The sequence below is a fragment of the Varanus komodoensis genome, unplaced genomic scaffold (assembly GCF_004798865.1).
Source record: "Varanus komodoensis strain SLA01 unplaced genomic scaffold, ASM479886v1 scaffold1, whole genome shotgun sequence".
Classification (NCBI taxonomy): Eukaryota; Metazoa; Chordata; class Lepidosauria; order Squamata; family Varanidae; genus Varanus; species Varanus komodoensis.
In genome coordinates, this window is record NW_025335268.1 from 122,225,727 (window position 1) to 122,248,505 (window position 22,779).

At 43.7% G+C, this 22,779-nt stretch overlaps 1 protein-coding gene across 3 annotated transcripts in view; it reads right to left on the reverse strand.

Moving 5' to 3' along the window:
- KIF21B (kinesin family member 21B) overlaps positions 1-18,902 on the reverse strand; it is a 77,265-nt gene extending 58,363 nt beyond the window's left edge. For all 3 annotated transcript variants that reach the window (XM_044443537.1, XM_044443528.1, XM_044443547.1), the window contains exon 1: positions 18,656-18,902. In XM_044443537.1, the coding sequence (XP_044299472.1) occupies positions 18,656-18,699 (44 nt within the window). In that variant the 5' untranslated portion in view covers positions 18,700-18,902. The remainder of the gene's footprint in view (positions 1-18,655) is intronic.
- Between the last annotated feature and the right edge of the window lie 3,877 nt (positions 18,903-22,779).

The window sequence follows — 22,779 nt, forward strand, 5'->3', positions numbered from 1 at the left end:
TTTTCACAAGCCATTGTAGAGGCAAATGTTTCCTGTTAATAAGCATGTAGACAGAGATGATTCAATAGACATTGTTTACTTGGACCTCCAAAAGGCTTTTGACAAACTCCCTACATGCCCCGAATAAACAAAGCAGTCATGGAATAAAGGGGAGGGGGCTCTAATGGATCATTAACTGGTTAAAGAACTTAGACAGAGGGTGGGAATAAATGGCAACTTCTCCCAGTGGAGATACATAACCAATAGAGTCCCACAGGTTTCTGTATTGAGACCAATGCTTTCCAACCTGTTCATAAATTATCTGGAATTAGAAATAAGTAGTCGAATGGCCAAGTTTGCTGATGACATTAAACTTTTTAAATTGGTTAAAACGGAAAGAGATTGTAAGGAGTTCCAAAGGGATCTCTGCAGGCTAAAAAAATGGATACCAAAATCTCAGATGCAGTTCAATATAAGCAAGTGTAAAGTAATGCATGTTGGGGCAAAAATCCCAACTTCAAGCAAACACCAATGGGATCTGAACTAGCAGTGACTGAGCAAGAAAAGGAACTTGTGGCAGTAATGGACAACTTAATGAAAATTTTGCCCCAGTGTGCAGCTGCTGTGAAGAAGGCAAACTCCATGCTAGGCATAACTAGGAATGGAATAGAAAATAGAACTGCAAAAATCTTACTTCCCTTATACAAATACTTAGTATAACCACACTTGGAATAGTATGTTTAGTTCTGGTCGCCTTACCTGAAAAAGGACATTATTTAATTGAAAAAAGTACAGGTCAACAAAAATGAAGCAGTTCCCCTATGAGGAGTGGCTACAACAATTAGAACTGTTTAACTTTGAAAAAAAGGCAATTAAGGGGAGACATGATAGAGGTGTTTAAAATAAGGCATGCCAGGGAGAAAGTAGAGAGGGAGGCATTTTTCTCCCTTTCCCGAAACTTAAACCCAGGGTCATCCCATGAAGCTGACTGGTGGCAGGTTTAGGACAGATAAAAGGAAGTACTTCTTCACACAGCATAAACTATGGAATTTGCTGCCATGGGAAGTGGTAATGGCTGCCAATCCAGACGGCTTTAAAAAGGGATTGGACAGATTCACGAGGGAGGAGGCCATCAGTGGCTACTAGCCGTGCCAGTATGTGCTACCTCCTTTACCAGAGGTGTCACACCTGCATGCACCAGCTGCTGAGGAGCTTGGGCAGGAGAAGGTCTTGCTGCCATCCCGCTTGAGGGAGCCTGTGGGCTTCTGATTTTCCACCATGTGCACGGAGAGCTGGACTAGATGGGTCTTTGGTCTGATCCAGCATGGCTTCTCTTATGTTCTTATGTAAGGTATAAAAGTGGGAGACATTCTGAAGAAGTCTGTCAGGACAGGACAGGACAGGACAGGACAGGACAGGACATGCAGTTCTCACTCTAACCTTCAAATGTACAACATAAGGGCTTTGGTCTTTATCAAATGTATCAGTCATGTGTATAAACCTTCTGAGCACCACATGTGTATAAATCGGTGAAAATCTAGACGGGGCTACAGATTATTATGGCTGCAGATGCCACCATGTTCAATGCTATTTTTATTACTGTATTGATAGGAATGGAACTTCCCCAAGGGAAAATGGCACTGTCATCAGAGCGGTTTCCAATTTCACATTTCATCTCAAGCATATAGACAAATGATAAGGAACAGCCTGAATCAAACCAACAGTCCACTGGGCTCTGGCTAGTAGCACTTTCCCAGGTTTCAGCTTAAGATCTTTCCTTAATGCTGCTATTATCCAAGACCCTTTAACCAAAACTGACCCTAGGCTGAAGGTGTACATGCAAAATTGTGTTTTGTCAGCAAGTTTTTTAGCAGTACATATGCAGGTCTTTTCAGTTTACAAGGAAGAAGAGCATGTACAAGCAGCCAGAACTTTATAAGGCTTCTATAAAATTTTATAAGGCTTTCTTTCATCCTCTCTCCACTGAAAACAAAATATGAACAGTATTACTTCATGGGGAGAGCTGATACAGCTGGTTTCTCCACTAGGTCTGCTGGATGCAAACTCAAACTCCTCAAATAATATTGCTTGGATCATTTCCAAATTCTTGTCTAGATTAGCCAAAGCTACAAAGTACTCATCGAAGGCATGTTAAATGCAGCTTGTACCACAAGACTACACATTCTCTACACCTTGCAAGAGAATCTACACTACACCTTAAGAACCAGTCAGACCCTTTAAACAAATCAGCTTTCCTGGGCATAATTCAATAAGTAAGAAGATCAAGGAGGAGGCTATTTAAGCCATAATGTCCATGACCAAGGGACTATTACCATGAAATATAGATTAGATGAGGCACAAATGATGAGGCTTTGGGGTCCCATTTATCATGGGAAGAGCTATTATCTTCCAAAATGTAGACTGGGGAAGTAGGGATGACAGATTCAAGCCTAATTAGGGCTGGACACATAAAAACCCCTCTCTGCTTCTAGTGCTAACCTTTCAAACTTTGTTCTTCCATTGTCCAATGGTTTAACTACACTATGCTTTTCCCACACTGCTGTATTGAGTAGCCACACAAAATCTACACCTGGAGCATCAAACTGAGAACATTTAGAAATCACTCTGGGCAATTCCAGAAATTGTACTTGGGTGGATTAAGCTTTTAAGAGTGTTAAAGTTTCCTATATGTCTACAAAGCCCAATTAAATCCATTATCTTACATCTCCCCTGTGCTCCTGACCCTGTTCTATACTTTCAATTTTCTTTTCCTTCCATCACATATACTAATTCTCGCTTGTAGCATAAGCCAACTAGATGTCAACCACAACCTGTTTTTAGTCTGGTTTGTGTTATGTTCTTTGAGCAACAGGGGTTACTGTCATTTTGCCCAATTGCACTTTTCTCTTAGGTTTTACAATGGGATTTGATCAATCTGAGTTTTTTAAAAAAGTAAACAAATGAATTGGATGGCCCTTAAGCATTTTTGTAAAAATCAGGAAAAAGTGAATCGAGGTTAGCTTTTGGAACTCAAAAGAAGAAAAAGAGTTACTTAAAGCACTACAGCCCAATTCTCTGGCTACTAGAAATCCTCCATGGAGTCAGGAGGCTATGACCCTTGGAGTTTATCATTCACTCTCATACAGTTTCAAGCCTTGTAAATTAAATGCATGCATTTCATTTTCTTTTTGAAATGGTGGAGCTGTGATTTTTAGGAATCTATAATTCTGTGCTCAATGAAAGGCTTAAACTTCAAGTTTTGTGCCTTTATAATTTTATGTATCCAAAGGGAGTATAGAAATTAGAAAACAAAGATTTCCAAGAGAAAATGCAGGTGGTATAACCTCTAGAAACATTATTGCAAGTTGCAAGCCTAGTCTCAGTCTCTTTACGCATCACATTGGCATTCATCTCAAGACAAAAATGAGTTCTTCAGCCTTCTAGAAGTAGCCTAATCTGGACTTTGGCTTTCTTTTGGAAGGGTGACATCAAAATTGTTATTTAGGGGTTGGTTCTATTCTTAGGCTCAGTGAGGCAGAGGACAACTAGGGGAGTTGTAGCTGTGAAACCCACCCACCTCAGCCATTCCACCAAAGCGATCCACTCAGCGTGCATGGGGTCAGGCTGCACAAGCAATAACACGTAGCAAGAACAGAATGCAAAGGGTGCATGAACCCAAAGGATGCACTGACTGATGTAGCAAATATTTACCTCTGCCTGCATCTTTTTGTTTGCTTGTTTTTGTGGGGTGGGTTGTATCTTTGGCTTATGGAAAGAAGAGGCAGGCAAAATTGTAGTGTGCTGCTCTGTGGATCAGAAACAAAATATTCCTTAAAATAAATCCAATTTGGTGCATGTTCAGAGATACCTTGCCTTGGAGGTCGGCAGAAATTGCTACTCCAGCTCAGACAGCAAAATGTCTCAGCCGGCCCTGCTTCTAGTTGCCTATCTGCATAAGACAGATGCAATTTTTTGTGAATGACCAAACCATGCCATGTAAAAAAAATTCCTTTCTGTCCCAGGTCATATAGTGTTTAATCTATGTCTGTGACTGCAAGTGAAAGATTGTTAGTAACAGGAATTGCCCAGCATTTACAGCAAGGTCTCCTTGTGCATACCTCCCAGGAGAGGGCATCTGGGTTAGATTTGCACGTAAACTCCACTTGGTACACACCATGTCCCAAGCCTGTCCTTCATTTCATGTAACAATGCAGAATATTTTGACAGCATCTGCTATCAGATACTCCCTCAGAGCCCAAAGGGTCAGCTCAACCATGCAGAAAGAGCTAGGCAATTCATAGTCACATTTGTTCACTATCTACAATCCAAAACACCGCTTCTTATCTCCCACAGATATATGCTACATGTAGCTGCTACAAAAATATATGCTAAAATTTTTTTTGCTGCATCTGTCAAGGAGCCTGCTGCTAGACTTCTTAAGACAAAGAACCTGTTTATATAAATGTTTCTGTTCCTAATACCTCAAATAAGTATTCAAGAATTTTGCATATATTATCTCAGTAACCCTTACCACACATCTCCGTAACTTAATATATAATACACTCATTCCACCTTAACAACCCATTTTTAAAAGCATGAAACTACAGGGTAATACTACATCTTTTCTAAGCTTCTCACAGTTTTTATGGGCTCTTTAGACAATGCTTTGTTTTGTTTCTCCTTTTTTCAGAGTACTTTTTCAGGGAGGTGTTAGAGTGAGGGAATTGGGGCATCAGTTCTCAAAGTGAAAGAAAAGGTATTTTCTTATGTATGTATACATGCTATTTCATGGTTATATAGGAGGAAAGGAAAAGCTCTTTGTATAGAGCTTGGATCACAATTTACAAGTTAAACTGAGTAGATAGAGTGATTAACAGCTGCTTATAGAAAACCTCTAAGTAAATAGCAGCAATAACCATAGTTATAAGTAAAGAAAGGGGGGAGAAAGGGGGGAAAGCACATTGGGTTTTAGCAATAACTATTATTTTATGTTTGTATTAACAGTATGCCAAGGTTGTTCTCTCTAAGACAGTCTGCTTGCATTTGGATGCTGATGCAGTGATAACATTTCGACATCTCAGCCATCACAGTGGGATTTTCTGTAGTGTAACAGAATCCTCAGCACAATTTTATCCTACACGGGAATCTACTATTACATTGCCCATTCGCTTCACTGTTCATATTAAGTGCTGTTATAATAGAGCCCAGGAAGAGATTATTTTTTAATTACCCTTTCTCAAAGACATGGAAGGGGTGAGGGTATAACTAAAAGAAAGCAACAACTTGGACCGGGGAGGCTTTGATTGGAAAAGGGGTTCAATGCCTCCCCCTTACTGCAGATAGAAAAACCAAAAACTGGCAAATTCCCATGCCTGAATACCAGCAATAATAATTAATAAAAAGAAATTGGGAGAACCAATTATAGACCTCCATATGAAATGTAGTTTTGGCCCCATGTACCTCTTAATATTAAATATCTGCGCTAGGTGTCCTTCACTTCCTCAATAGGTCCATAAAGACAGAGTTAACTGGCACATTAACACCTACATACACCAGACATTAAATGCTTGGGCACTAAAACGTTTGGGTTAAATGTCCTAATGTGTTAGCACAATGCCAGGAACAGAAGGCCATTTTGTGTGGAGGAGCTTACTAATCTAAATAATTATCATTAACAAAACCTTTGAAGGGGATATCTTGCTCACGGAAAAGCACAAGAGCTTCAAGTTTCATATAATTCTACAGTATTTCCTGTATAGAAAAGCTAGCAAGAGCAATAATCCAGAGAAAAGAACTGCTATAACTGTCAACACGCCACACTCTTTATGTGCTTCATGTGTTCAGAGCCCTCAAGGCAGGATTTAGTGCAAAGAAAAGCAGAACTGTCTCAGGCTCAGCACAGGCAGCGCAGGGCCTGACCTCATCACTTGGTGCTGGGGCTCGTGTTCTTCAAACATGACTCACGATCTTCCTGCTGCTACAGCTCACAGACGTGCCCATAATGCTAGCCTGCTGCAGCATCCTTCGTGTTTTTCCTGAAAATCTGCCAATAGTCCCATTTACAGAGTGGCCACACAATTCAGTTAAAGTGGATCACAGCAGCTTTGTGAACGTGGTGCTAGTTAATACCACTGGGTCATTAACACAAGAGGGTAACATACAAATGCCTGCAGTGGTGCGTTAGGAAAGGACATTGGGGTGGGCATCTAAAGGACCACTCAGCAGAGTGATTAGGGCTCCCAAAGGCAGGGCCACCTTTCACACTGAAGTAAGCTAAGCAATACATGCTACCAACCAAACAAGAGCAACAGTTCAGAGACAAAATTAGCCAAACTGTATCTCTGCTATCTGGTAGCTGTCCTGAGACGTTCTGCAGGAGACGGGATAGAAAAGCTTTTAATAAATAAATAAATAAATGAAGTAACCAACTGCTTTAGCCTGAACAGAAGTACTCTTTATTTTATGGATTAAAACTGTATTTTAAGTTTGAGAAATACTGAGATATTGACAATTGCTTTCTTCTGCAGATTGCCCAGCCTCCATAGACTAAGCAGTGTCCTTGTAGTGCCAAGCAGACTCTGCAAAACCTGCAACCTTAAGGTGCCAAAGGGCCATGTGATAAAAATCTTAAAGGTAATCAACCGTATAAATTAGGTTGGTTCACTGAAAAATGCAGACCAGACTATGTTTTCTCCCTGCCCTACTTGGAAGTATGTCCCACTGAAATCAGTAGAACTACGATGGTAAATGCAGGAAATGAATCTTTTGTATCCCAAGTCTGAGAAGCTTGCCTGATGGAGGTGTAAACACTCCAAAGTACTATGCATCCAGTAAACTTGCTGCAGTCCCATCACATATCCTCTCTCAGTGGAAACTCAATTGCCAACTCTACCTTCCATTGACATCAACATCAGCTGTGCCTGTTAATGTCTGAAAGTCCCATAGCAGAGCACACAAACTAGCTAGCTTCCACCATGCCTTTCCTGCGCTGACAGATTCAGTGATGACAACGGAAATCTTACTGACATGACTTAAGAACCCTGGGAATAAAGGTTACATTTGTGCTGATAATTAGCCAATAGAAGTGTTTACATCCTTTCCTGTGGGATAAGTATTACACAGCGTCATCCCCTGGGCACTGCATACTACACTTTGGGGTTTATTCTGCTTTCTGACTGATAGCTTTGCAGACAAGAGGACGAGAAGATTCCCACGACAGAGAAGGAACGGCTACAACATACACCACTACTCTGGAATGCCATGCTCCTCAAGCTGTCATTTGCAGAACTGACATACCTGCAAGTGCAGATGCTAAATGTGTTACAGTAGGCTGGTGTATGAGACAATTTTTGTCGTGGCTGTATCCAAACACACTGCAAGAATGTTTAAAAGGCCTGGCCAAGTGCAGTAGCCCTTTGCAGCCCAACACAGCTCTATTTCCAGTGATTACATGGGAAAGATCTGCATGCCTGGCTCTACTCACATGATGCCGGGTCTTCAATGCTATATGTCATGAGCTGTGTCTCTGCCTCTCAGTAGTTATAGTCTCACTAGCACTTCTTTGCCAAACGTCTTTATTTTACATGCAAGTCTCTGAGCATACAAAAAGTGGTATGTTGAACCCACTCTGACCTTCTCCTTATGAATCCTTCTGCATCTGTCCCTGGGAGGAGGAGTGCTGTGGAACTGGGCGCACCTGTGCTCCTCCTTCAGAGAGCTCAACTGGACCACCCTATGGCTGTGACAATGGACTGTTGGGTCTACCTCCTTAGGATGCAGGAGTTCCCCATCAAATAGACTCCCCATCTCTTAATCTAAATCTCCTCCTTGAGATGTTGTTGCTCTTCCCCCTTCCGATGGGCAGGTTGACTGGCCCCCTTGGCTGCCCTTGAACTAATCTCCCCCCCCCCCCCCAGCAGGCACAGGTGGGTACCCAGGGCCTTGGACTGCAGCTGGAACTGGGTCCATTTCAACAATCATCTCGTTATCAGAGTCTGAGCGATCTTTCCGGCCAGAACAGCAGCTTCCCCTGCACACATCTCATTCTCAGATTCTGAGCTGCCAGTCCCATCAAAACGGTTAGCCTCTCGTGTGCGCCCCTGAGGTTTGCCAGAACACGCGCGCACGACACTGCAGCTGCATCATGGGATGAAGCCATGGAAAATGCAGCTCTCATACCACTGGTGCAATGCATAAAGGATGCTTTTGTTGTGTGGCTCATTCAGAATGCTACACCACACTGATGATGCAATGATGCTGTGGTACCAAAGTGGGTCCCAGGTGGTAGCTCTGGCCATCCAGAAATTTGCAGTGTTCTTGAGATACTGGCTTGCATACAGAATCCTCAGTTACACAGTAGACACGCACTGGCAGAGACCAACTATTAGATAAGGAACTCAATTCAGCTGACAGAAGCAAACTGCTTTGCAAGGATGTGACCCCTCAACTTGCTTCTGCTTTGCTCCACTTGGACTCCAATGCTAAGGGAATGCTGTTTTCACACAAATGAAGTTTAAAAACACTTTTGAGTTCTTTGTGTTATTAGTGGCACGTGTGGATGTTAAGGCAGGATGGAACATAAAGTATAAATCAATGTACATTATAATAGCTTATCAACTCCTACCACCATCACACCCTGTAGAATCAGACAGCTACTTAGAAAGGAGCACTTTTCCACTCCCCTGCCCTCTAAGTATGCCTGCATAGTCTTGCTTGCTGCTTAAACGACATCAGAGTAAAACTGGCAGTGTGGGAACAAGGAGCAACAGTGGGGCAATCCTTGTAATTTTAGAAAGATCACATCGACCATCCATATCACCTAATCAAGGTTACAACCGGCAGGGCATCATACAAAGCCAATCCTTTAGAGGCAATGACAGCACTACAACCCATTGTGGGTACCTAGCCATAATGGATTCTCGTGTCATCCAAAACCAGCATGCTTCTGCAGGGTGGCTTATTTGGGGCCAGTGGGTCACCCTGATAATCTACGGCTTGTTCTAAGAATTATTTGACCCACAATGAGTTGTGCTATCTCAGCTTAAGGAAACCAAATCCTTTGTGGGCTGTGGAGAATGGGTAGTTACCTGCTTGGAAAGAGCAGCAAACCCCTGATGCTCTGCAGTTTTGCCTGTGCCACTTTCGGTGAGGCTCTTTCACTGACAGCCAAGTGACATGCCAACCCATCACTGGTTTTGCCACCCCTTTCTTTTCAGTGAACCACAGTAACCATAGCAATAAGTGTTCTGAAAAGGAGTCATCTCTCCCTCTTTTTGGAAGACACTGAGAACTGTCAGTTCAACACTTAAAACCTGGAGAGCCACACTGACAAGGGACAGACCCTGTCTACTCTCTACTGTGGATGCACCTTCTTTGCTGTTTTGCCCTGTCAATCTGTTTCCTACGGCTCTTTGTTGCTTCCTTTGACAGTTGCAACAGACACGCCTATTGTCTACGAGTAAAGCCTTCTCATATCTGGCAGCTCAAGTGGAGTTGCAAGAGACCAAAATAAGAATAAGCACAACTGTGCAGGTTTTGGCGGGGGGGGGGGGAGAGACAGAGAGAGAGAGAGGGGAGGAGAGGAAAAAGGGAGGAAAAAAAGATGGCGACCCAGTGAACTGATTTTCTGGGTCAGGAAAAACAACCACCACAATTGCATTTCTTTGTGGCACCAGGAAAAAAAAACATGGCAGGAAACAATGAGAAAGCAGAGATAAGACAGGTTATGCCATGAATGACACTGGGATAATGGCTGGAGAACTAAAGGGGAAGGAGGGAGACAATAAAGCATGGTATATGCAATCATCTTTTAGGTATACTGTGGGTTGTTCTTTGTTGCTATATAGAGAGTAGCTTAGTGGGATGCAGGAACATCACCAATCATGCTTTTCTCTGAAGTGGCTACTTCTGAAACAGTTGGCTACTTCATTCCTCCAACATACCATCCCCTTCACAGAAAAAGCTACTAAGCACATGCCAGCAAAAGAGTCCCCATCTTTTAAGATATCAAGAGTGAGGTATGCTTCAGCAAAAATGTTTATAAAAGTGCTTGAAGTCTGGAGGTTGCAAGGGTTTAAATAAACTAGAAATCTACTTCCTTCCCCAGTTTCACAAGCTCCATTTCCTGACCCTTCTCAGCACTGACAAGAGCTCTCAGACACTACAGGAAATGCTCAAAGAAGGGCAAATTAAGATGCATTTTAAAAAATATTCTTGAAACACCCCTCTCTGCATAACCATTTTATTTAGTTCCTCTGTTGGATATTTCTAAACTAGATCCAGATACTGACATTCTCAAACCAGTACAAGTGTCACTACAGGGCAATTCCTAGCATTGTTCTACTTTCTTTGATTGTATGTGCTATAGATCAGATTTACAGGTATCCAAGTTTTCACTCTCAGAGGTCCTGTGGAACCCAGCCATTATGAATGACTGACCATTGTTCTTAGAAAACTAACAGCCCAGAAGAAACTAGAAACTTTGTGGAAACCAATCGCTGAAGCCTCTGAGCTCATAACAGTGGGCGTGACAATTCCTGAACTAGGACGGGCGGGTGGAGTTTGCCAGAACACGGGACAAGCAGGAAACCCACAAAGTACAATAATCAGTTTATCTGCTGCGAAGCTACTATGACAATAGCCAGAGCCCAAGCTTTTTTTTTAAACTCAGAAATTATTCCCACCTTCCAAACCAAGCTGAATTGACTTAATGACAGACTCAAAGCAGGCATCATTAATTTGATCCCAAATGCAATGTGGACATTGAGTATTATCAGAAATTGCACCGAGATTGATCCAGAGAGACCATTAGGCAGACTTAAAACCAAATGAAATGCATACAAATGTATTTGAACAAATCAGCTTTCGAGAGAATTAGCCCATTCTTCCTTTTTGAGCAAACAGCAGTTGGGGAAATTTCATCATCTAACAGACAGCTAAGAACTGTATCTCAGGACCACTTTGTACCTGTCTACAAGTAACACATGCTATGCCAATTGTTACAGTTTGTTTCCCATACAAATGACAACTTAAAAACAGCCCTGCAAATGAGATTCATGCCTTTGACCGACACCACTCACAGGCGTTGGAAAAGGAAGAGTGACAAATAATACATGTGTGCATTCTTGACAACTGATAGAGCACCTGTGTACTGTGATTAAAGTTGCCCTTGGTTGCTTAAATTAAAGAACTGTAACAAAACCAAAGATTCAGACACCAGATCTGCATGATGATTTGGATGTTATCTGGCTCACTAGCTTTCCAAATGTAAAGCGGGGGTGCGGACTCCAGCCTGATGTGTGTGACTCAGAGACAGAAAGAGATTTGAGTGCCCGGAAGGCAGAACATCAACTTATTGTCAGGATTCACACAACATGACAATCCATTGTGGGAAGCTCATCATGCTGTATTGTTGAATTGTCCAAACCTGGACCTGTTTGCACAGCATTAATTCACTTTTAAGAACAGTAGCACTCAGACAACTCAAGGTTTATTCTTGGAGTTATCATAAACATGATGGGTTGTCATATCATCTGAACCCAGAAGAGCAATTTTATGATGAATTGATGGGAACTGCTACAAAGCTACTTGGGAAGAGCATTAAACATTCTGTTCCCCTCCAAGATCTTGTCTGTGCCATTTCCAGCCTCTCTTAACAGTAACTGTTCCTCTACTAGTGTCCAAACAGCATTTTGGAGGGGACCATCACTTGTTCACCAATGTACTTTTTTTCAGTAAAAATGACTTCACAGTTTTTCTTGCCATACTTCACCAGTGTCCAATATGTGTAGTTGTGTGCTATCCACATCATTTTAAGTTTCAGGTCTCGGAGGGAAATGGATAACGCACAAGAAAATTGACATGCAAGACTAGATATAAGAAAATGTATACATACTTGCTGAGGACTGGGGGAAAAGTAATACTATACTAAGGGAGAAGAAAAGGAGGGAAGAAACAAAATTAGGTACCAAAAAGTGGGGGACACTGTCTCCCACTCAGCAAGATAACCCTCTCGCCTTTAAGTGTTGAACTGACATCTGTCAATATCCTACTTCCATTTAATACTTCCCTAAGTTTTCAGCAAATCCAAAAAGAGGAAATACTGCCCCCACTCCTTTTTATGGATCCTTTTCAGAACATTTATGTTGTACAAAATTTTCCTTTGAATGATAAACTTCTAAATTTGTGCCAATTTCCACTACATTTGCTTTCCTGTCTTTAAAATTGTGCAAATATCTCTGACAGTTTAAGGGGACAAAAAATCTAGCTGCCCACGTGCAATTTTTTCATTCATCAGAAGAATCGGTTCCATTGGGAGATTTAGACAGTTTTTTCCACTGGAAACAAACTGAAGCTGCATAGGTTTGACAATCAATGATATAGCATTACAAGCAGAGAAGTAAACCTCCCCAAAAATCCTGAACATGTGTCACTTCCTTCGTTTGAAATATCATATCCTAAGCAATGTTACACTCGACAACAATGAAGAAATGCATAAAAACCACCATCTCTCCTGCAATTATGAAGAAAGAATATGTAGAACATTGCAGAAAAATGCTTCTTTGGAACATTCCTGCTTCTTAAAGAACAATCAAACAGGGACAGGAAAGCCCTGCCTTCTCTTGCTTTTAAAGGGATTGCCTCTGCATTTTCTGCATCCATTTCTCTTTGAGCTTGCAAGTTGGCATTATAAACTGAAATCAGGTCTGGAGTTTTAAAAGCAAATCATGTGAAAAAGATTAAAGTTAAAGAGACATCTGGATAAACAAATCTGCTGGTAAGGCAAGCCCTTCTGTTTTTGAAAGCAGGGAGAGACAGAAAGGAAGCTGACTGCACAAATTATAAAAAGGAAACCTTGTACACCTGGCATAGAGTGTATTGTTTATTTATTAGATTTATAACCCACTTTTTTCTTACAACAAACTTCAAGTGGCTTACATTATTCTCTTCCTCTTGCTCTCAATATTATCACCACATTCCTGGTGAGGTAGATTGGGCTGAATGTCTGTGACAGGCCCAAAGTTACCCAGTTGTCTCCATGGCCTAGCAGGGAACAAACCCAGATTGCCTGAGTCCCAGTCCTGTGCTCTCAACTGGCTCAGCTGTGGTTGCACAAACTTGTCACCATGGCAAAGTGCAGCCTAGTTTTAACAGCCTTAACTTCTGATCATCTGACATATTCTGCTTAACTTCAGAGACTTGTAAAAGCAGTAAAGCAAGCCTCCCCCAAATGCATGCCCTTCCAATGCGTAGGATTTCAAGCTGCATCAGCCATACCAGCATAGCCTATGGTCAAGAATTCTGGGAGTTGTGATCCAAAATATCTGGAAGCCACCAAGTTGAACAAGGATAATTACAGATGTGGAAGAAAATAGCTCATAAAATGCAAGGGAGCATAGACTCACTGCAGGTAAATTGTGCCAGACATTGACCGTATATCACTGCAGGATATTTATCAATCATGATTCATGAATGGAGGGGCCAATAGAGCTCAGGCAGGGGTGCATGTTTTGCAGGCTTGTGCCTGACTAATTTGATATCATTCTGAGAAGATAATTGGTTTTCTAGGCAAGAGAAATGCAGTAAAGCATTAGTAGCAGTAAAGCGTAGGCAGTTTTTAATGACACTGAGTGAGATCTGTGTATACTAAGATGGATAAGGAAGTTGGTTATTACAGGAAAACTGAGAAAGGGTTTTGTTAAAAGGAAAATCTTCACATTGCAAAGTTAACGATGGAATTTTCTCAAGGATCAATCTAGAACCCTGTTTTAATTCAGTGTTTTTCTTAGTAACTTTCGGGTAGTAAGCAAAAAATTGTTGACAAAATGTGCTGATGACATTAAGTAAAGAAGGCACTGCCAAAACAGAGGGGTGATCAAGCAAAAATAAAGGAGAAGAATGGCAGGGTACCCTTTATGCTACAACACAGTGTGGGAATCCTCCTTCCATTAACTCCATTTGTTTTGTCGTGATGTTGCAAGCAAGATCTGCCACCCCATCACAGGGACCAATGGGAGGGGAACTAGCCAGATGACTCAAAAAGTTGCTTCTGCCCGCATGCTGGCAAGCCTTTACATGTTAAATCAGCACCAATGGGATGGCTGTTTGGTCCCCTTCCTTTTATATTGCAATACTTGTCAATGGTCAAGAATACAGAGTGGGATGAAGATGAACACTTCTGATGAGAGCATATGACTTGGTTACAATAACCTGGGAACCCACTGAAAAGAGCGTGCCTGCAGAAAGGTCTCACCAACCTAACTCTAATTTCTATGGTAGCCTACCAGAGATTATTCCCAACATTTATACAAAGAGTTTCCTCAGCTCCACAGAAAAGTCTAGAAAGTGGCCACTCTCTGTGTGCTGGTGGAGAGAGCAGCTCAAGGAATAAGTTGCTCTAAACATTACAGGTCCTGGATGGAGTTCTCAGCAACAGGGTTGTGGTTTTCAGAACCTTCCCTGGGCTGCTGTGGGATGCAGACAAATCTTTCCTTTAGATCAGAGGGAGTCTCAGCCTGGGGTCCCACTTCAAGATTCTTAAATTATTACACTCTCTTCCCCAGCCTCACCCAACCCCCAATTATTTGGTGATTTCCAGACCTTTGTGCAGTTTTCTCTGAACAAGACGATGGGGACCCAACAGTCCCATACATAAATGAATGGGTAGGAAGAGCGATCCATCCAAGGTAGCATGGGTGGATTGTTTTCTTCTAGTGGATTCTTTTCTTCTTTTCACTCAGCCTTCCACTTATCACTAACATTCAACTCCGTGATTGTGCAGTTTCAGGCTAAGTTTCTCAGAATCATTCAGAAATATTTGTAGCTCCATTACCTTACTTAAGCAAGCCAGTGAGCATTCAACCCAGGACTCCTTACATCAGATTGCTTGAATGCCGTTTGGAAGTTATCAGAGCTAACCAATGGATTCAATGGATAACATTAGTCAAATTGCATCAAGACTTCATTCTCAGTCATGGGAGTACACTGTATATATTTATTACTGCTTTATCAAGGGAGTAAAAGATGCCAGAGATCTTGAATTCACTTTCCCAATAAAGTAAGGAACAAAACCAAAGAGCTTCAGGAAAAATTGGGGCCAGACTGCAAATACAGGAGGGACCGTAACAAAATTTTAAAACTACAGAATATGTCATGATCCAAGCCATTCTTTTCTTCCAAATTTTTCAGTGATACTAGGAGAACAAGCATGAACTATTTCTACTGTCTCCTCCTCTGACACAACAAAAATCTGTCTATCTATACACACTGTTAGAACATCGAGAACTAGGCCTTTCTACAACCAATCCCAATAGAAGGCCTGGAGGGGCAGAAAGAGGTAGAAATGGTTGCATTTTCTACATTGCTTGGCTAAGATGCAGTCTCAAGTTGCCCTTAAAATGAACACCTTCCCATTACTCTGCCATTCCTTTTAGCTTCTAATATGGCCAACAGTGCAGAAGAAAAAGCAGTTTCTGCTAGAGAGCATGCGTTCCGGCTACCATCCTGGTGAGAGCCATGCATATTGACAGTAGAATTGTGCACACAAAACCAGAAAGTATGGGCGGGGGGTGGGGAGCAGCAGTCAAAGACACAAACAGACATCCTCTGCTTTGCTTTTTTTTATAACACGTCAAATTCACACCTCTTCTCTTTGGCTAGCTTCCTCATTTCACCTCAGCCCACCTCTTATCATACCATGAACAAAGTTTGCTAAAACAAAACTTAATGAAGCTTTTGGCATGACCCTACTCAGTAATCCCCATACTCTGCTGTAACTAAGCACACATAACTGATATAATATACATTTTTCCCTTGCCTCTTTCTCAGTTATCTCCCCTGTGTCAAATTATAGATTGTGTCAAAAAATCTCTCCCAGTTATGCAAATTAAGCAAGCCTGCATATATCTGCTTAATTTAGGAGAAAGAAAGAGAAACTGAAGCTGAGGAAATTCTGCTCTGTCCTACCTGAATTGAGAATACACAAGTTTAAGGCGCTCATTGAAGCATAAGGTCTAGAAACCTGGATTTTTAAAAACCTAAAGACCAGATTCTGACCTTATGTGATGGAAATGCAAACAACGCTGATAAGTAAGGCCTCCCAAGAGGAGGCATATCTAGAGAAATAATGTCATTCTCTGCCCTGTTTGTGCCACCTCCTATGCTGTGCTGAGAGAGAGCAGGGGCTGGTAAGGAGAGCAAGCAAGAGAAAAGGGGTGGCAGAGGAAGAGAGATGGTGTGACCTGGTGACTTTTGGCTCCGATTCCACTACCAGTGGCTTCAGCCCCTGAGAGATTACCCCAAGTGAAAGTGGCTTTGGACAGAATAAAGGTTGTCCAATCCCCTACTGCCCTGAAAAGGGAAAGGAGGACTCATTTTTCAGCACTACAACTGGTGGACTGGAGGTCCAACTTGGTTTCGTTATTTTACACATACGTATTCAGATTGATCGGCCCAACCTGTGAAAATCTCCTGTAGCAGGCCAATCTCCTACAGAAAAACACAGATTTGGTAGAGAGCAGGGTTTGTAAACTATTTTCCCTTCTGCCTTTTCTCTTGCCTTTTACACCTGACTTCCAGGCCTCTCAGAGAGCCAGTGGACACACAAAAGCAACCTAAGGGTGGAGAGCAGGAAAGAGAGGCAGGAAAACCATCCTGTTTTCACAGCTCCCAGGCCAATCGTGGAACGCTCTTTAGACAACGCCGGCTAGGTGGGAAATACTAGGGGTCTCTCAGCAAGAGGTTTCAGCTTTTGCCTTGCACACACACATGCTTCTTTGTCACAACAGCACCCTCCCACACATGATGCAAACAGTACAAAGCTACACATTTCCATGCCTCTTTTGTTCTTAAAGCCACCCTGATATCTCAGGTACAAAATGAGGGGGCATTAGACAGCTCTCGTGTCAAGTCCAGAGGAGGACTTTTGCAGCAGCATCTCACCTGGATCCAACATGACTGCTATCACGCTGTATTTTGCATGGCGCGTGCCTCCCACTCTGCCACAAGCAGCGAAGTGTTGCCAAAATGGCAGTCCCTGGTCTCAGCACTAGCTTAGTGTTTTTTGGACAAAGCCTTCCTCTGCTCCCCAATTCCTGTTCAACAAAGCTATGTAACCTCACAGGATGACAGGCGGACTGCCATGAGATTGCAAGGCAGCACCAAAGAAAGCCAACTCTCCCTGCACAGAGTTCACAGTTAGTACTAGGCACACTTTGCAGATATTTATTAAAATTGTTCAATCACTCACACACACACACACACACACACAAAGGGTTTGCTTACATCAATGACTAATCAATGCAAATTCAAGGAACCATGGAGAATGTGCTTCAGCACCAACACCACCCTTCCCTGCAACACAGAACAATTGTCTGGCTTCAGGCAATGGCAAAAAGAACATTGCACCTGCAGTGTATTTACACTTGACGTTACCTGCAAACATACAAAACGATCAGAGAGCTAAAGCATTTGGCAAGAAACAGAGAGTGGTGATGATGGAGAAATGGGTATGAAGCAGCTTTGCCATAGTGCCTAGACAGATTTGCCCCCAACCCCACCCTAAATGACAGGATGATGTTCAAAGGATATCAGGCACCTGCATAGGGCAGATTAAAACACAAACATGGTATAGGAAAAATGAACTGCCAGCCAAAGAAAACAGAATTGTTGGAGGGAGAAAAGTGCCAAACAAGGGGAAGTAATCTGCTAGCTCATATGGATTTAGCAGTGCATTTATCAGAAATATCAATAACAGACAGACGTGGTGCACATGCACTCGTACATACACAAGTGAAAGGAAAGGCAGAAAAACACAGAGCAAATGCGTGAAATGCAGGATTTCCTTGTTTCTTCAGCTTCAGTTGCTGCGAGATGTAGAAAAAGGGAACAGCCCTACATTTTTTTCGAGATAGGCAGACAGATAATAAGGGCACCCCCACCTTGTCTGTACCTACAGAAGTAGCCCAAAATGGACTCCTATGGAAAATAATACACAAGGATTTTCCTGTGGAAGGATTTTGGCTTTAACTCATGGGGCAGGCTATGGGGGGGGGGGGAGGCTGTGTGATGGGAGAGAAAGGGGTGGTTGGACTGGCAGTGACCAATACATAGAGGTGACTAGTCACATGTGCACAAACACACAGGCAGGCCGGTCCAGCAGCTGGACAGTGGAGGTACTGTGTGTGACCCCCTGCAGCAGGGACAAAGAGGAATACCACTGATACTCGCTGCGTGTGTCTGTGTGGCGAGGAGAGGAGCGAGAGTCACAGGCATACAATCTCTAGCAGAAGCAATAGAGCTCACACGCCCCTGCGTGCGGACGGGGACACACGCCTCTCCCCAAGGAAAGCTATTCGACGTTGCCACATAAAACGAAACGCGGGTCTGCAACTGCAAGGGCCGAAGAGCCAAGCAGCCCCTCCCCTTCCCAAATGCCCACGGCACCCCGCAAGAGCCTTGCATCGCTGCAAACACCCCAGCCAGCCAAACCCACTGCAGACCTCCGCCGCCGCCGCCGCCCCCCTCCCCCGGTCACGACAGATCTCAATGAATGGACCGAGCCTGCACAGGCGCAACGGAAATAAATCCCTTTGTCTGCCTGCCCTTTGCGTTCACCTGCAAACACAATCCTGGCCCCCGACGCCTCCCCACACCATGAAAAGCGATTCCCGGATCTCACCTCACCGCCACCTTGACGCTGCAGCTGTCTCCCTGGGCGGCCATACCCCCCTCCGTCCCCTCCTCCTCCTCCTCCTCTTCTTCCTCCGCCGCCTCCCCGCGCCGCAGCAGAGCGCTGCCCCTCAACCACCATGGAGCACCGGCGTGGGTCCAGAGTCAAGACGAGGCTGCGGCTCGGCTAAGAGCACGAGGCTCCGAGGCCGCCTGGGGCGAGTGAGGGCATGCCGAGCTCCTACGGCCGCGCCGTCTCTCTCTCTCTCTCTCCGCCTCTGTCTCTTCCTGCCTGGGGAGAGGCGGCGGCGGCGGCGGCGGCGGCAGCAACAGACGCGGGAAGCTGGCTACGCAGCAGCGCTCCCTGCCATCCAGCCCGCCCCGGTGCAGTAGCGGGACTGTCGGTGGGGCACTCGCCGCCAGCGAGCCTCGAGCCGCTCGGCGCAGGAGGCGGGGAAGGATGTGGAAGGAGGGGCGTCGGGATCTCGCCCCCTCCCGCCGCCGCCGCCGCCGCCGCCGCGATCAAGGAAAACGGCGGAGGGTGCGCTCGGTCAGATGTGGGGCGGTGGGAGGAAAAAAGAAGGAAGTGGGAGACGAGGAAGAAAGCCGTGGGGCGTTCGCTGTCTGAAGGGGCGCGGCCAAAGGTTTAACCGAGGGCAAGGCTGGTTTTAAGATTTTGCTTTCGGTAAAGCGACAGCAGTTGAGAAAACCGCTCCCTTAAGCATGTGCAGAATGCTGCCTTTCGCGGATTACAGCCAGCCGCCGCTTTACAGATAGTGTAAAAGAACCGGGCCGGGGGAGGGGTTGATGAACGAAATTTTCACGACGGCCATGTGCGGACGCTAAATATGATACTTTCCACAAAAATGTGAATGGGTACGAGGGGGAGTGGCAGTAGTCGGCCAGAATAAGGCGAAATAGAGGGCTTGTATGCCTTTGTTTGAGAGCGATGCAAAAAGCATGTAATGGGAATGTTCTTACTTGCGCTTTTCTTAAACGAAGGCGGTACTCCTTTGTACCTGGGAGTAAGCCTCTCTGAATTTGGGGTAACTCAGTGGGGCTTCTGAGTAGGAAGTGATCGCGTTCTTAAGATACTCGGAAAGGCCCCCGCTCTTACTACAGGCACCCCCAAGTACAGCTCCGTTAAAACCTAGTAAGACTACTAATTTTAAGACTCTTGGAGCTTGAGAACGGAGCTTGGACACTTGAGCTCCGTTAAAGCCTCATAAGTAGTAAGACTACTAATTTTAAGACACTTGGGGCTGAGCCCCCTGCTGCCAAGCTGCCCATATTGCATCCCTAGTACTTGCATATTCCTGTACCGCTATGTAAATACAAAGGGCCCTCTCTAACATGTTCTGAAATATCCGTGGTTCACAGAGGTGAGGTCCTGTGAATGGGCATTAACCATCAGTGACGTTTTTATGCCCTCCGGTTTCCCCCAACGGCCAGTGGCCAGGAGAAACCTACCCCCATTCCCTTCTTTGTTTGCTTGTGTGGGAAGTTTCAAATATACCTCAGCCAGGTGAGTCATGGAGATAGGGATCCAAAGGGGGCCCTGGAAATGTGACTCAGTGAGGTTTGGCAAGGGGCTCCCTGCATTCTGCACAGCTGTAGTATCAGTCTGTTTTCAGATGAGGCCTTTGTTATATAGCTACCGGGCCTCCCTCATTCGTTGAATATTCAGAGGGGAGCAGGGGTGTGTCCACATGATGCTGTCTGCAATTTGTTGCCCTCCTGTTTTCCCATTTTTGTCTGTTTTCTGCCCAGAAAGGGAGTGTGGGGAAGAGTTCTGCAGTGATGCTTCTAAGTCCTCAAAACTACTTCAAACTTATGTCTACTACTCAAAGGATTAAAAGCTAGTTGCTCTGGACAGTGTACTTCTGATTATGACATTATAATAATTTCCTTCAGGTAAGTGTATTGGCTGCATTTAAACACTACCCTCCTGACTGCCACAGCCTTTGAGAAATGTTGCACTTGCTGCAGAAATGCCAATTTATGAGGACCGTTAGCCAGCTGGCTCTTGTGTGCCTCCTTATGAATAACGAATACTTCCCTTTCATATCTGAGTATGGATTCTTTGTAATGATGACTGACAGAAAACCCTGTAGAAAAGTTACAGGTGTGTAACTGGGGCGAACATGCTCGGGCAATTTGCTGAGCTTTCCCTGTCCTAGAAGGATGCACCACTGATACCGGCCCCGGGCAGCTGGATCTTGGAGCCGCTCAGGGCAGACTCCAGTATTGCTGTCCCCGTCAGGCAACCCCACACTGCCAGAACCTCCCCACGCCTAAAGGTAGGGTTGGACTACCTCTGACCGTGAGCTGATTATTTTGGGCAAGACTCCAAATGTGATACCCCTTGGAGATTGTGGGGCCATAGAGATCAGCCTGTAGTTCTGTAAGTGAGTGAGCCATTCTGACAAGGATGGACCATTGTTCTGGGGAAAAAACCCTGGAAGCAAGATGGGACTAATCAGTGATGACTGCTCTGGCATCTATGCTTGATCCCTGACTGATTAAAGGAGCTGGAGGATTATAGCCAATGTTAGTCCCACTTAGAGTACTCCAACTAGAATGTATGCGATTTTAAATTGGATTAACATTGTATGCAACCCATAGAGAAAGCAAGTTGGGTGGGTGTTAGAGCATGTGATATTATTGCACCTCTGGAGATGTTTGGATTTTGCTAATTATTTTGATTATTTAGATGGTTCTTTCTGATGGTTTAGGACTGAGGCGGCCTTGGTTGATAGTATGGGAAATACATCCCTGTTACTTTTGCTGGACCATGGCTAATATCTTTATGTGCTATCAGCTGTGGTCTCCTGAACCCCTTAGCTGGAATATGTCTGGATTGTTTTAGCTTAGTTCTGATAATTTTTTAAGAATAGAATTAAGAATGGCTGATCCAGGAGTAAGCGTTCAGCAAATTTGGATTGAGTTGCACTCACCTTAAAAGATCAGCTAGGGATTTTTTCTGGATCTGGCTAGGAGTATGTTTGCATAGCTCAGGCTGGTGTGCCAGCCATACCTTTTTTTAGAGAAGGCTGGTCTTAGTGCAGTTTCCAGTTTAGGCTATTCTACATGGGCCTGCATTAGGAAAATACCCAGAAAATTCAGCTACTCAAAAATGGATCACTTCTTGCATATGTTGATCATCAGGGGAGGCCCTGTTCTGTGCCCCACCTTGATCTGAGGTGTGGTGAGCAAGCACTCAAGGAAGCATTCTTGGTAGGGGCCTGAACTTTGAAGTTCCTAAGGCTGGTTTGTCTAGCCTTTTTGTTACGTTTTCAGTGACAGGTTCAGACATTGCTCAGAATACTTCCTGAAGAAAGGTGTTTATTGAATTATTGAAAGGTATGAAATTGGTTTCTTCAACATCTTGTTTATTTTTGACTGCTGTAAATATTCACGTTGCTTTATTTTTATTTTTGTTTACATTTGTTTTTTTATGTATTTTTTAAAATTATGCTTGCTTGCTACCTTAAAAACCCCTCTAGGGCTTGAAAAGAAGGTACAAATATTTCAATACATAAACACTCAGAGTTAGTTTAAGAACGTTTTTAAAGTGTATTTATCTCTTTGCCTACACTTGTGTACTTTTCACTTTCCACTGTGTAAGCTAATTACTTTAAAGCACAAAATATTTGTCTGTGATGAGATCAGAAGTAGCTAGACTCTTACACTATGAGATAAAATGTGCCTTGCATGGGAAAGTTATTTCAGGAGTGAAAGAAAGCCTTCCAGTCATGGCACACTTAAGGTACAGATTTGTCTGGCAAGAAGTGTTGCTCCAAAATGCATCTCTGGTTATCCTGAGCGATGGAAGGTAATCAGTAATGGTAGCAGAACCTGAGAAGTAGATGTTGGAGTAAATGAGACTTAGCTTTCCACAAATCTACTTGATATGGTAATCTGTCACCTGTGAATCTGATTCTGGGAATTTTGGCAAAATTTCATGATATCATGGCTCAATTGCAGGGTCATGTCTTCCTTGCTAGGAACCTATCTCTTGAGATTTCTCTGCCTTATTGGATAGCCTAATCCTTGAATAATATGCATTAGTGCTTAATTTCTTGGATCAGGTAGTGAGCAAACCCCTTATGAAATTATTGTTCTGCCATTGAC